We start from the raw sequence: 12,508 nt of genomic DNA on the forward strand, positions 1-12,508 counted from the left end.
GAGTGAGGATGTTTTGACGCAGGACTCGGTTGTGTGTCTGTTGTGCGACTCACCAGGCGGAAGGAGCGCAGCACGCTGAGCCCCTCCACGTCCGACAGGCCCAGCTCCATCAGGCTCAGGCACACGATGATGCTGTCGAAGATGTTCCAGCCCGTCTGGAAGTAGTAGTACGGGTCCAGAGCGATGATCTTCAGAACCATCTCCGCCGTGAAGATCCCGGAGAACACCTGGGGAGCAGGAACAGAGACCACCAGGAAGTCAGAGTCAGGGTTTGTTGAAAAACCCACAATTGATACAACAATGGTGTGAAGACGTGTTGGTCTTCACAACAGATCTCAGGTCAGAGGCTGAAACCTGATTCTGCTCTGGAACCAGGGGTGGACTGGCCATCTGGCATACCGGGCATAATCCCGGTGGGCCGTTGACCCAATGTGGGCCGGTCTGGTCCGCTATGTTGTTGTTTTTTTTTCTCTCTCTTCTTCCTCTCTAAATTCCCTCCAATTGGGCCGGCCGATTGGCTACAGAGGGCTAGCAGTGTGTTGCCAGCATCGACACATATTATTGGTCTATTGTTTGTCATTGTTAATCAATCATGGGCTGACAGGCTCAGAGAGCCCTGACAGTGCTGTCAATCACAACACAAACCGGGGGCGGGGGGGGGGGGACCTCATGGCATTGGCGGGGGGAGTCGCGGGACGGGCTGCTGCTGAAACAGAAACTTAACTTAATGGATAATAAGAGTAAAAAAACGCCCGGGTGGCGCTGAGAAGCATCGGGAAAAAAAGCAGAAGTCTCTGGAGGTGGAGGCTGCTAAATGTGCCAAACTGACGGACCTATGTGGTGCCGGGTTCACCAGCCCAGCAGCAGCAGGTGCGCCGGGAGACGAGCGAGGAGGACTCGACAATGATGAGCGAGTGGAGGCAGACATGTGAGCGCGCATTTTCAATTTTCAATACATTCTCCAAACTGGCTCGTTACTTGAGCAGCGGAGGTTGGCGTCGCACGCCTTTACCCACGGCGCACCCCCCCCCCCCCCGTCTCTCTCTCTCTCTCTCTCTCTCTCTCTCTCTCTCTCTCTCTCTCTCTCTCTCTCTCTCTCTCTCTCTCTCTCTCTCTCTCTCTCTCACTTGCTGCCCCCTCCCTCCTGAGATGTGCAGGTCCGGTGGCCTGTTTGCCGTCGGGGGGTGGGGGGGGTGCAGCGCGAGAGGTTGGTCCATTACTATTTGAACCTCAGCATCTAGGGTTCAAAATTGGTAAAATTATACATTATATTCATATTGTTGTTGTAATTTTTCAGTCAGTTGAGATAAATCTTGAGGAGAAACATTTTGGGTTGTTTTGTGTCTGTATAGACCTACTATAAAAAGCACTTTGCATTTTTAATTTTAGTTCTTGTACTTTTGATACTTAAGTACATTTCAACACCAGATACTTTTGATACTTAAGTACATTTCAACACCAGATACTTTTGATACTTAAGTACTTTTAATATGAGCTACTTTAAGACATTTAGAAGACATAAGTTACGTCAATTTAATGGCAGATGTGCTCGGCTAATTATGTGGGCCGGTCTGAGCCAAAAAATGCCCGGGCCGTTTTGTTCTCCCAGTCCAGCCCTGTCTGGAACAACCCTGCAGACTCTGATGCACAGACACACACAGCTTCACACTTAGTGTGTGTGTGTCTGTGTGTAATGCAAACCGTAATGAAAAGATAAGAAATCATTAAAACTACAAATTTAATGTTCTACACAGGAGAGAGAATTCAAGAATTAATGAGAAACAAAGAAAAGTGACAAACAGCAGGAAGTCATCTCTGCTCCGAGGAAACTTCAGAGTAGCTGTGTCACACACACACACACACACACACACACACACACACACACACACACACACACACACACACACACACACACACACACACACACACACACACACACACACACACACACACAGAAGCTAAATGAAGGGCAGATTTTGCCAAAAGGTAGGACATTTCAGACCAGGTTAGGTTCACACACACACACACACACACACACACACACACACACACACACACATACAGACACACACACACACACACACTCACACACACATGTCACTTCCTATAAGTGCAGCTGAGCGCTCAGGCTCTTTTAAAGCCAACAGGAAGTTCAGCTGGACGAACCCTGACTTGCTAGCATTAGCACCGGCTGTTAGCTGTTAGCTGTTAGCATCACTGTGTATGTATTTTAACCAGAACAGTAAAGAGACTCTCATGTATGTTAAAGTCACTCTGACCTTTGACCCCCAGGATCCCATCAGTTCATCTTGACTCTGAAAACTTTTCATACATTTGAATGAATTCCGTGGAGTCGTTGTTGAGATATTGTTGTGACCTCTTCGCTCGAGGGAAGGAGCGCACTGCTTTAGTAGCTTAGCTCGTTGTTAGCTGGTGACTAGCTTAGCGGTTAGCACTCGTGCTGCGTTCAGGAGCCGAACACTTTACTTCCCAACACTGTTAAGCTGTTTTCTGAGCTATGAGCTGACCACAGCCGATTAATGTGTGAAGCTAACGCTGCTGTTTATTAAATATGACGTCGTTACATAAAACTCTGATTGTTGTTTGTGATTCTGTGATTTTCAGGAAACTTCCTCTCAGCTGTTTGCTCGTGGGTTTGATCTCTTAAGCTTCTGTGTTCGTCTCCTGCAGACCTCAGCTCGTCCAGGGTTAGCCTCGCACTGTTCCGTGTGTGTGTGTGTCTGTGTTTGTGTGTGTCTGTGTGTGTGTGTGTGTGTGTGTGTGTGTGTGTGTGTGTGTGTGTGTATGTGTGTGTGTTCCAGACAGAGGGGATCCTCGATGCGACACCGGCTACGTGACACACGTGTGTGGTGATGGTTCTCAGCCAGTTTGCTTTAGTACAATGTGCCGATCTATTATTGTGTGTGGTGCACAAAATAACACACATACACAATCACACACACACAAAGATGATCCTCTTATATGGGCTCATTAACTCTGTAGTGCGTTGATTAGCTACTCAACAATCACGCTGTTCAAACTGACATCATGAGACCCCCCCTCAATGTGTGTGTGTGTGTGTGTGTGTGTGTGTGTGTGTGTGTGTTGTCTCTCTCAAGGCAAAAAGTCATACAAAAATGTGAGTTGAATTGAGCTGTAAAAAGAGACTCGAGTGTGAAGAAGAGATAAATAAAAAGAGGAAGAGGAATAATCCTCTCGTGTGTGTTTGAGTCTTCAGGTTCAGACGAAGGCTTCATGTGAGAATCTGGATCTGTGTGTTCCCCACCGAGTGTGTGTCTGTGTGTGTGTGTGTGTGTGTGGTGTCGACATCAGCACTCCCTAATAACAGTAACATCAGCAGACAGGGGATGACACGGACTCTGTGAGTGTGGGTATGTGTGTGCATTTGTGTAAAAGAGAGAGAGACGTGATTTTTGTCAAAACCAGGCAGATGCAGCACAAACACACACGCACGCACACACACACACACACACACACACACACACACACAGACAGACACACACATAAACAGACACACTTTGGTCAGAGCACAAAAACAAGAGCAGTCAAAATAATTGAATTAATAACAAATCGCTTATTTCACTCGACGGTTCATCAGTTTTATTTTGTTTTGCCCTAAAATCAATTCGAGGTTAAAAACTTGATTTGGGTCTTTTCCAGATTCTAGAAAGGATCTGAAAAAACGCTTTGCAAGTCTGTTTAGCTTTTGCCAGAACTGCCCTAGAGCCCCTGAGCAAGGACAGATTAGATAACAGACCCAGCAGAGGACTGTGTGTGTGTGTGAGTGGAGATAACCCAACAACCTCACACCTTTGTCGAAAGTCACACACAAACACACACACCTACGTCACGCTAGGTTTATCCTCGATCGTCCTTTCTGCTTCTGTTCCCTCGACAAAGAAACGTCATTAGCACAGACGTCCGGCCTCATATTTCATTCACAGACCAACAACACTCGGAGGATAATTGGAGGCAGAACAAATGTCTTTTTAAAAAAAGGTCCTGAAGTCCTCCAGAGCAGAAGCACATCTGGAGTCGGGGCCGGGACAGATGGGAGAGACGAGACGTCTTCTCTGAAGGAAGAGGCCAACAAACAAAAGTTCCCTTAATAAGTTTATTACAAACCTGTCTCCACAGAAATCGGTTCCAGCCGAACCACAGTGAGCATCCATCAGTGAAGGCTCACGAGTGCACTTAATGCACGGAGATAAAAGCCTCCACTAAACCATATGTATCCTGTAGATCTGTACAGACCTGGAAATATTGATATGTGAAACCCAAAGCTGAAGAGCACAACAAACAACGGCAAACAGTGGAAGCATTAGTCCACATTGATTCTGTCAGCACAGGCCTGTCCCGACATGATCCTCTACACACCACCTTACATAACACAAACACACAAACACACAACCACCCACACACAGCAGAGGCTCTCCTGTCCGTCAGAGAGCTAAATGCTATGTAAACATCTGGGAGGATTAGGATCTCCAGCCTGAAATCGGATCCCGGTGACATGACTCAGCTTTTATCTGAGACGTGAACGGCTCTAAATTGAATCGGAGAAGTTTGATGTCGATGCTGCAGCAGCATTAGAGGGAGAGGATGTTCTGTGTAAACGCTGGAACTGTTGGAGTCGTGTGTGAAGCTGTGAAGAAATGTGAACTCCAGGGAACACACAGAACGACCTCACCTAAATCTGACAGAGACAATATGAGCAGAGGAAGACATACTCCCATGCTTTCATTACAGTGGAAGGACCTGAGGCACAGCAGCTCCACGTGCATGTGTCACTGTTGTTTGTCTGAAGAGTGAAATGTTCGTTTTAATTCTGCTTTAACCAGTTTTAGTTGTTTTTAAACTCTTTATTCGAAGCAGATGAAGGATTTTAGTCGTAGAGAAACAAGCTGAGCAAACGTCAGCAGCAGCAAAACCTCACATCGAATATCTTTACAGTTTGTGTTTGCTCCTTCCTTTTAGTAACGAGTCATTTGCAATAAGCTGTCACAGGGTTAATGAAGCTTGTGTCTGCAGCTTGGTCCCTCAGAGGTCCACCTTCAGACCAGCTCCAGTGATGGAACACCACCGCTGCTGCAGCTCCACCTGAAGCCACTTAAAACCTGTTTCACTGTTCTGTACGGCTCACTGCTGCCGGGAGCCTGAGCTGAGGAGACGTGACATGTGTGTGTCTGTGTGTGTGTGTGTGTGTGTGTGTGTTCATCACAGTGAACCAAGCCGCAGGTCTTTCACACCTCAGGTGAATCAATTACCATATTGCATCAACCTATCAGCTCCTGTCAGATCATCCCCACACCTGCAGGGTGAAGCAGTGAGTCACGTGGTCTGAAGCCATCCGACCCGTTTCTGTCTCACACTGAAACTCACCTCGAGACACAAAGAAACCACAAACACACAACAAAACAAATAAAGTCTGTTGTTCCCTGCTGATTTCTGAGGTTTTTAAATTGTACAGATGGGTTTGAGGCGGTTTGAAAGGTCCAAGGAGCATCTCCCCAAACTGTCTTGTTCTCTGTCACACTTCAGCCTCTTCAACCCCCCTGAAGTGTGTTTATCGCACACACACGGTTTCCAAACACACAAATCTGCAAGATGTACGCAGGCAGGATTCATCACAACATCACACTGTACCTCAGGAAAACCTCCAGAATCAATACAGACACACACTTTACAGTCTGCTGCTGTTATCTGCACCGTCCTCATCTTCACAACCCTCAGATATGTCTACCCATTAATTCACTCACTAGCTATATTAGTGAGTCGGTGATGTTTCAAAGTCGTACTGTGCAGACAATCTGGATTATACATCATCAACAAAGTAACCAGAGAAGTTAAGGTTGTTTTGTATCGTCCTACAGTTTTTCTCTTCAACTACAACTAATGTGTGGTCTCAGCTGTAGCAGAGGAGGAACCACAGAGGAGCAGAGAAACATCGAGTGTTCAACCTCTGGGGGTTATATATAAATATATATAAATATATATATAAATATATTCAAACTGAATTGCATCCGTACAAACTGGGGTCATCAAATCTGACAAACTGAGACACAAGACCTACGACACAAATCAAACCAGGTCTGTTTGTAGAAACTTGTGGATTCATGAAGAAACTGTCACTTGGACGTTTCTCCACAGATCTGCATCAGCTGTTCTCCCATCATTTGAATAGCACAGGCTCCTCCCACTCCTCGGACTCACCAGGTTCCCGATGCTGAGCATGCCGTTGAACTCGTCGGTCATGGGGTAGTGCTCCATGGCCATGAAGAGCGTGTTGAGCACGATGCAGACGGTGATGGCCAGGTCCAGGAAGGGGTCCATCACCATGATGTTCACCAGCTCCTTCAGCCTCAGCCAGGAGGGGCTGCACTCCCACACCAGGTAGCGGTGGGCGAAGGTGTACCAGCCGGGGGGGCACCTCTTGTGCGCCTCCTCCAGCTCTGCACGCACGGGGGGTGGGGGGGGGGGGGGAGAAGGAGTCTGTTAATGATGGGGAGGAGGTGAATAATGAAGAAGAGGATATGAGCATGGATCAGGTGGTTTGGACGACATGTGGAGTCTGAGATGAACAGGAAATTATTATTTTAATATAAACTCCAACAAGACTCAACTCCTTACTCCTCCGCCAAGTTCACTGGTGACCTGCTGACCACCAGCGAGGAAATGATCAAACCCCATTGGTGGAGGAGATAGAAGGCGGAGCCAAGGGAAGGAGGGAGGGAAGGGAGGAGGGAGGGATGCACAGCAGAGAGTTTCTGTATTTTCCTGTGTCATGATCTGTTCTGTAAGAGCAGCCACTGCCCAGGGGACAGTGACTCAGCAACACACACACACACACACACACACACACACACACACACACACACACACACACACACACACACACACACACACACACACACACACACACACACACACACACACACACACACACACACACACACGCAATGATCTCATGTTTAACGAGGGTATCCGGGATATCACTCTCTCTCTCTAATTCATTCTGTGTCTCTCTCTCTCTTTCCGACTCTCGCACAAACAACCCCAGTGTTCCCCTGAGGTCGATGGGAGCAGCAACACACACTGATACAGATACAGGTACACAACAATTCAGACAAATACATGGTTGCACAATCACACACATGTACACACAGTCTGAGGTCAAAAGTCAGAAAATGTACGATAACGTTAATATCACTGAAAATTCATTTTGCGTAAAGTGATGGTTGCCGTGACGATATTCATTGGATGTCAGATTTAAAAACTCCAAATGAAAACACGGACCTTCAGCCTCCGACATGATGGACAGGACAAATCTACCGTCTGTTCTCAGTCATTTTAACCCACAATGCATCAGTGACGCAGCTGTGGGGATGGTCACGCTCTCTCTCGCTGTGCAGCCAATCAGAAAGCTGCATTTCTCTGACTGTCCTGCGTTAGGCTCCTCACCTTCCATGGCGTCCGTGAGGTAGCTGGCGGCGCTGAGCGCCCGGCCCCTCCCCCCCGAGCCCCCGGTGGACGAAGGCCGGGGCAGCAGCATGGTGCTGAGCTCCGTGGAGGACGTGGGGACCTGGACAGAGCAGGAGACACACAGATTATAGTTATATCATTAATATCACATCTATCAGTATCTATTGTTCCATCCATCTGTCTCTACGTCTACTGAACATCTACCAATCTGTGTCCATCCGTCTGTCACTCAGAACGAGAACCTTCAGTTTCAACGCACAACTCCAGACTCACACACACACGTACATGACAACATCTCACATCTTCAAGGTTCATTCATCACTACGAGTGCTCGTCCACTTATCTGTTGCCACGGTGATAACATCACACATTTCTCTCAGGTGGAATGTGTGTGTGTGTGTGTGTGTGTGTGTGTGTGTGTGTGTGTGTGCGTGTGTGTGTGTGTGTGTGTGTGTGTGTGTGTGTGTTTGTCACAAACTGAAGCCTTTAATTAAACTGAATGATCAACAGGAAATCAACAAGTCGAGTTAGATCATGACGAGGTCACGACCCAGACGCAAATCTGTTTTTCTGGTCACATCCACCTGGGAGGAAGGAGGCCATGGGGACAGGTTATATAATATATATATATATATATATATATCCCATCATGCCTCAGCACATCCTCCAGCTCCGAGGAAGTCTCCAGAGAGACGGACGATGGCTGACACGTGAACCAGGAGCCGGATTTAAGTGTGTGTTATCCAGTCAATCACTAATCTGTCTTTGTTATATACCTTTATCCAGATTCTTCTAGAACTCTCATCATTCCTCCACCTCTTTAAAAACCTGCATCTTATTTTTAATAAAGTTTGAACGATGCCCGGCTGCTGGACGTGGAGTCACTGAGATGAAGTCGACCTCAGGAGGGTCTCGGACCCTTCATCGTTCACACCGATGATCCTGAGTCACTCGATGTGATTACATAACATTTCCTGGTAACTGATCCTCCAATGAGAAGCAACGCGTGGGCCTGAAGGTCGCCGCCCACGACGACGCCTACATCCTGTCTGGAGCGAGGCAGGGAAGCACCGGGGAAACACACACAGACACACAGACACACAAACACACACACAGCCGCCAGTCGTGGTCTAATTTAGCTTGTGTTAGCCGCTGTGGGTTGCTATGGTGACATGTGAATGTGCTCCCTCCCTCCTCCTCCTCCCACTCGTCGCTCCACACGTCAGGTCCGAGAGCTTCATGGACAAGAGGCGGAAATCATTCTTCATGTCAAAACATGAACTCATTCATTTGTTTATTTGTTGGAATATGAAGATTTGTTCTGCACTCAAAACGGAAAAACTAATAAATTACTGAACAACTCAACGTTAAAGCTAAATTTGTGGAAATTTAAAAAAAAATTGTTTTGATACTATTAAGTGAAAAAATGAAGCACTTCCTTATAAGACTAAAATATTGTTTACTTTCTGTTATGCTGTTAATTAATTTATATTCAACATGAGAAAAGATAATTTACGATTTATCAGAGAACTTTTTTTTCACAATCTCAGCTCAATGTGGAAAAATAAAAATGTCAATGTTCATAAAGAGACTTTTGGGTGAAATGTTTCTTTATAAGATCTCATGTTAAAAAAATCTATTTTATTTTGTCTTTTTGTGTCTCAGGAAAAACGTGATGGTTGTTTGCAGCCCTGGTTGAAATGGCTTCTGGTGGACGGTGTGTTCAGTGTCACAGGAATCCGCGGCGCTCAGGTTTATCTTTGCTCCTACAGACGAGAAGCAGACAGCTCGGCCTCATCAGGGATTACATTTATTTTAATTCTGCTGTGCAGCTCCAGCCTGGAGGAGCTCAGTCACCTCCGACTGCTGACAGCCGGCCCCCAGACCCACACGCTTATATAAGAAGAAGAAGAAGTGGTGAGTTTGTTTTATTCCCCTGTACAGTCAAATATAATCCAGTACAGCTGACATGAAGTTTACCTTTTCTACACGATCATACAGATGTTCATCGAATGATCTGAGCACCTGGAGCACAGGAGGTTTTCTGAAGATAATAACGTTTAACCTCAGGCTGCATTTTACATTAAAACATAGTTTACAGCAGAATTTTAATTTGTAGAATCTACCGCTGGATTATTTAATCTGTTATTCTGTTCCTGTTGTTGCTGACGAGCTGATGTCCACATGCCAACCCTCTGGTCTGATGCTGCTGCGCTCACTTCACAGCCTGTGCAGACATGATGTGAGATTAGTTCACTACAGAGCAGCTGCTCTCAGAGATAGAAACCTCGTCTCAGTCCGAGCAGCATAATGTGACATGAAGCTACAGTGTTCCAGCCAAACTCCAGCTGCTGGTCAGAGGGAAACTGCATTTCACTCCCAACACGGGGGGGGGGGGGTGCACAAACACATGATCACATCTGACCTCACAACCAATTAGATAAGTGATGTGCTTCACGGTTTCTTTCAGAGACGTTCAGATATCAAACATTTCCTCAAGACACAAGCCTGGACCATCAGAATATATGACTCATCTTATAATTAGGGTTGGGTACCGAGAACCGGTTCCAATACAACCGGTACCTACCCGGACCGAAATGCAACGGAGATTTCGGTGCCTCATTTCGGTGCCTGAGCCAATCGAAGACTGAGGTCTCCGCTCGTCCCGCCTCCTCACACTTCCGCTCCTTCCTTCACGGGAAGCGGCGACTCCCGCGGGCGCGGCTGCCGGTGGACAAACTCCTGTCCCCACGCTGCCCGCTCCCCGCGTGCGTCAGGGCTCCCGTGCAGGTGTGTGTGTGTGGGGGGGGTCTCCTCGTGAGACCTCTCCCCGGCGCTGGCTGCCCCACCCCGCCGGGCGCATTTCCTCCTTGGCGGTGCTCCGGGACCGGCTCCGGGTGGGAGGAACGAAGACCGAGAAATGTTTCATAAAAGCGACCGCATTTTAGGGGGACGAAGGCGGGCAGGGAGACACGGGGGTCTCTGAGTGATGGGAAAGCGACCCTCAGTCTTCATTTGGCTCAGGCACCGAAGTCCGAGTCACGAGTCAGAGTGTGTGTGTTTTGTCTTTATTTTTATTTATTTAAGTATAGTGTAAACTTTTGTTAACAGTTGTATGTTATTCATAGTTTTAAGTTCAAGAGGGTTTTGTATTTATTTATATTTATAATCTACTTTAAACAGTTAATATATTTGGCAATAAAAAAAGTCTTTCTTAGTCAAGTATCGTTTTGTGCACTTTTTTGAAAAAAGTATCGGTTCAGGCACCGTTTAGGCACCGGTATCGTTTTAAAAGTATCGGTTAGGAACCGGTATCGGATAAAAACCAAACGATACCCATCCCTACTTATAATTCACCAAGGCCCGACATTCAGTTCTATCAAACCGCACAAAATCACACATTAATATAAGTCCAGAAATTATTCTATGAGAAATGAGAGCTGATGCTTTGTCTGGTCCATGAGAACAAAACCTCTGAAAAACATTCACTCACTGAGCAAATGTTAATTTCAAAACTTCTAAATCAAACTATTCTTTGTAAGTGTATATGTGTGTGTGTGTGTGTTGAACTCTCATGTTTAATATAAATAAAGTTAAAGTGACGATAACAGTGAAATTACACCACATCTGAGCGGCTTCATCTTCCATCTGCCTGGAGAAGTGTGTGTGTGTGTGTGTGTCTGTGTGTGAGTTTGTGTGTGTATGTGTGTGTGCGTGTGTAAAGGATGGACACCTCATAAAGTGCCTGGTATGTTGGGCTTTAGCCCATGATGCCATTGCAGTGGCACTATGTGTGTGTGTGTGTGTGTGTGTGTGTGTGTGTGTGTGTGTGTGTGTGTGTGTGTGTGTGTGTGTGTGTGTGTGTGTGTGTGGGAGTGTGTGAGTGATTGAGTGTGTGTGTTTAGCCCATGATATCAGAGTAGAGTTATGCAAAGCACATATTCATGATTCACATGTCTGAGTGTTGAGTGGCTGCAGAGTTCACCATTGTTTCCACTGCGACACACTGACACACACAGACACACACACACACACACACACACACACACACACACACACACATAACAGTACTCACACTCTCCTCCTTGACCTTCTCCATGGTGCAGGCCGGCAGCTGCCCTTGCAGGGGCGGAGGGGAAACCCCGTTTTGGTCCATTGCAACAAACAGCTTCCCGTTAATGTTTAGAGTCGGATAGAACACCTGGAAACACACACACACACACACAGACACACACACACACACACACACACACACACGAAGCCAGTCTCAGGAGTGTGTCCTGACACAGAGGAGGAGCAGATGAGGAGGTGGGATCTTCTCACCTGGGAGCTCCTGCTGTTGGTGCTGTAGGTGCTCGGGCGCCGTTTGGGCCACGGCTGAGGCAGCACGCCGCTGAAGGTTCCTCCGCTGTACGTCCGGCCGCCGGCGCCCTCCACCACGTCCCCGGGGACGCTGTACTCGTCGTCGGCCATCTCTCCGTCCGACCCCCGGCTCCTCAGACGGAAGTTGAAGATGGAGGAGACCTGACTGCTCCTCCGGGTCCTGGAGGAGAAGGAGCGGGCGAGGAGGGGGTGGAGCGGCTGGAGGAGGAGAGAGGATGTGAAACCAGCTGCAACAGGAAGTGACAAGACGACCAGACTCGTCCTCGCTCACCTTTCCCCCGTCCGTCATGTCCACCTGCAGCAGCTTCTCCTCTGATAGGTTGGACTCCACGTCGGCCACTCCCACCAACGCTTGGCTCCGCCTCCGCTCCTCCAGGCCGTCCAGTGGCGGCCCAAAGGGCGACAGGTCAGGTGACATCAACGAGTCCGAGTCTTGAACCTTTTGGGCGGAAACCTGGTGGAAGAAATAAATACATGTGACGACTCGTTATAAAACCAGAAAGGAACTCGAATTTCAAGTTTTTCTTCAACTACGCAATTTGTTTCCCACGGTCCTTGAACTAATCATGTGTGACCTTCGAAAATCATGATATTTCATATTAATCACTTTATTCTAATTCTT

At 47.3% G+C, this 12,508-nt stretch overlaps 1 protein-coding gene across 1 annotated transcript in view; it reads right to left on the reverse strand.

The window, feature by feature from the left end:
- Positions 1 to 12,508, reverse strand: part of LOC133026593 (sodium channel protein type 4 subunit alpha-like) — an 87,796-nt gene that overhangs the window by 43,146 nt on the left and 32,142 nt on the right. Inside the window, exons 11-16 of the mRNA XM_061093479.1 lie at positions 12,158 to 12,340; positions 11,827 to 12,084; positions 11,579 to 11,704; positions 7,483 to 7,603; positions 6,235 to 6,473; positions 54 to 227 (exon numbers count right to left, since the gene is read on the reverse strand). Coding sequence (XP_060949462.1) covers positions 54 to 227; positions 6,235 to 6,473; positions 7,483 to 7,603; positions 11,579 to 11,704; positions 11,827 to 12,084; positions 12,158 to 12,340 — 1,101 coding nt within the window. The remainder of the gene's footprint in view (positions 1 to 53; positions 228 to 6,234; positions 6,474 to 7,482; positions 7,604 to 11,578; positions 11,705 to 11,826; positions 12,085 to 12,157; positions 12,341 to 12,508) is intronic.

This window comes from Limanda limanda, chromosome 20, assembly GCF_963576545.1.
Source record: "Limanda limanda chromosome 20, fLimLim1.1, whole genome shotgun sequence".
Classification (NCBI taxonomy): Eukaryota; Metazoa; Chordata; class Actinopteri; order Pleuronectiformes; family Pleuronectidae; genus Limanda; species Limanda limanda.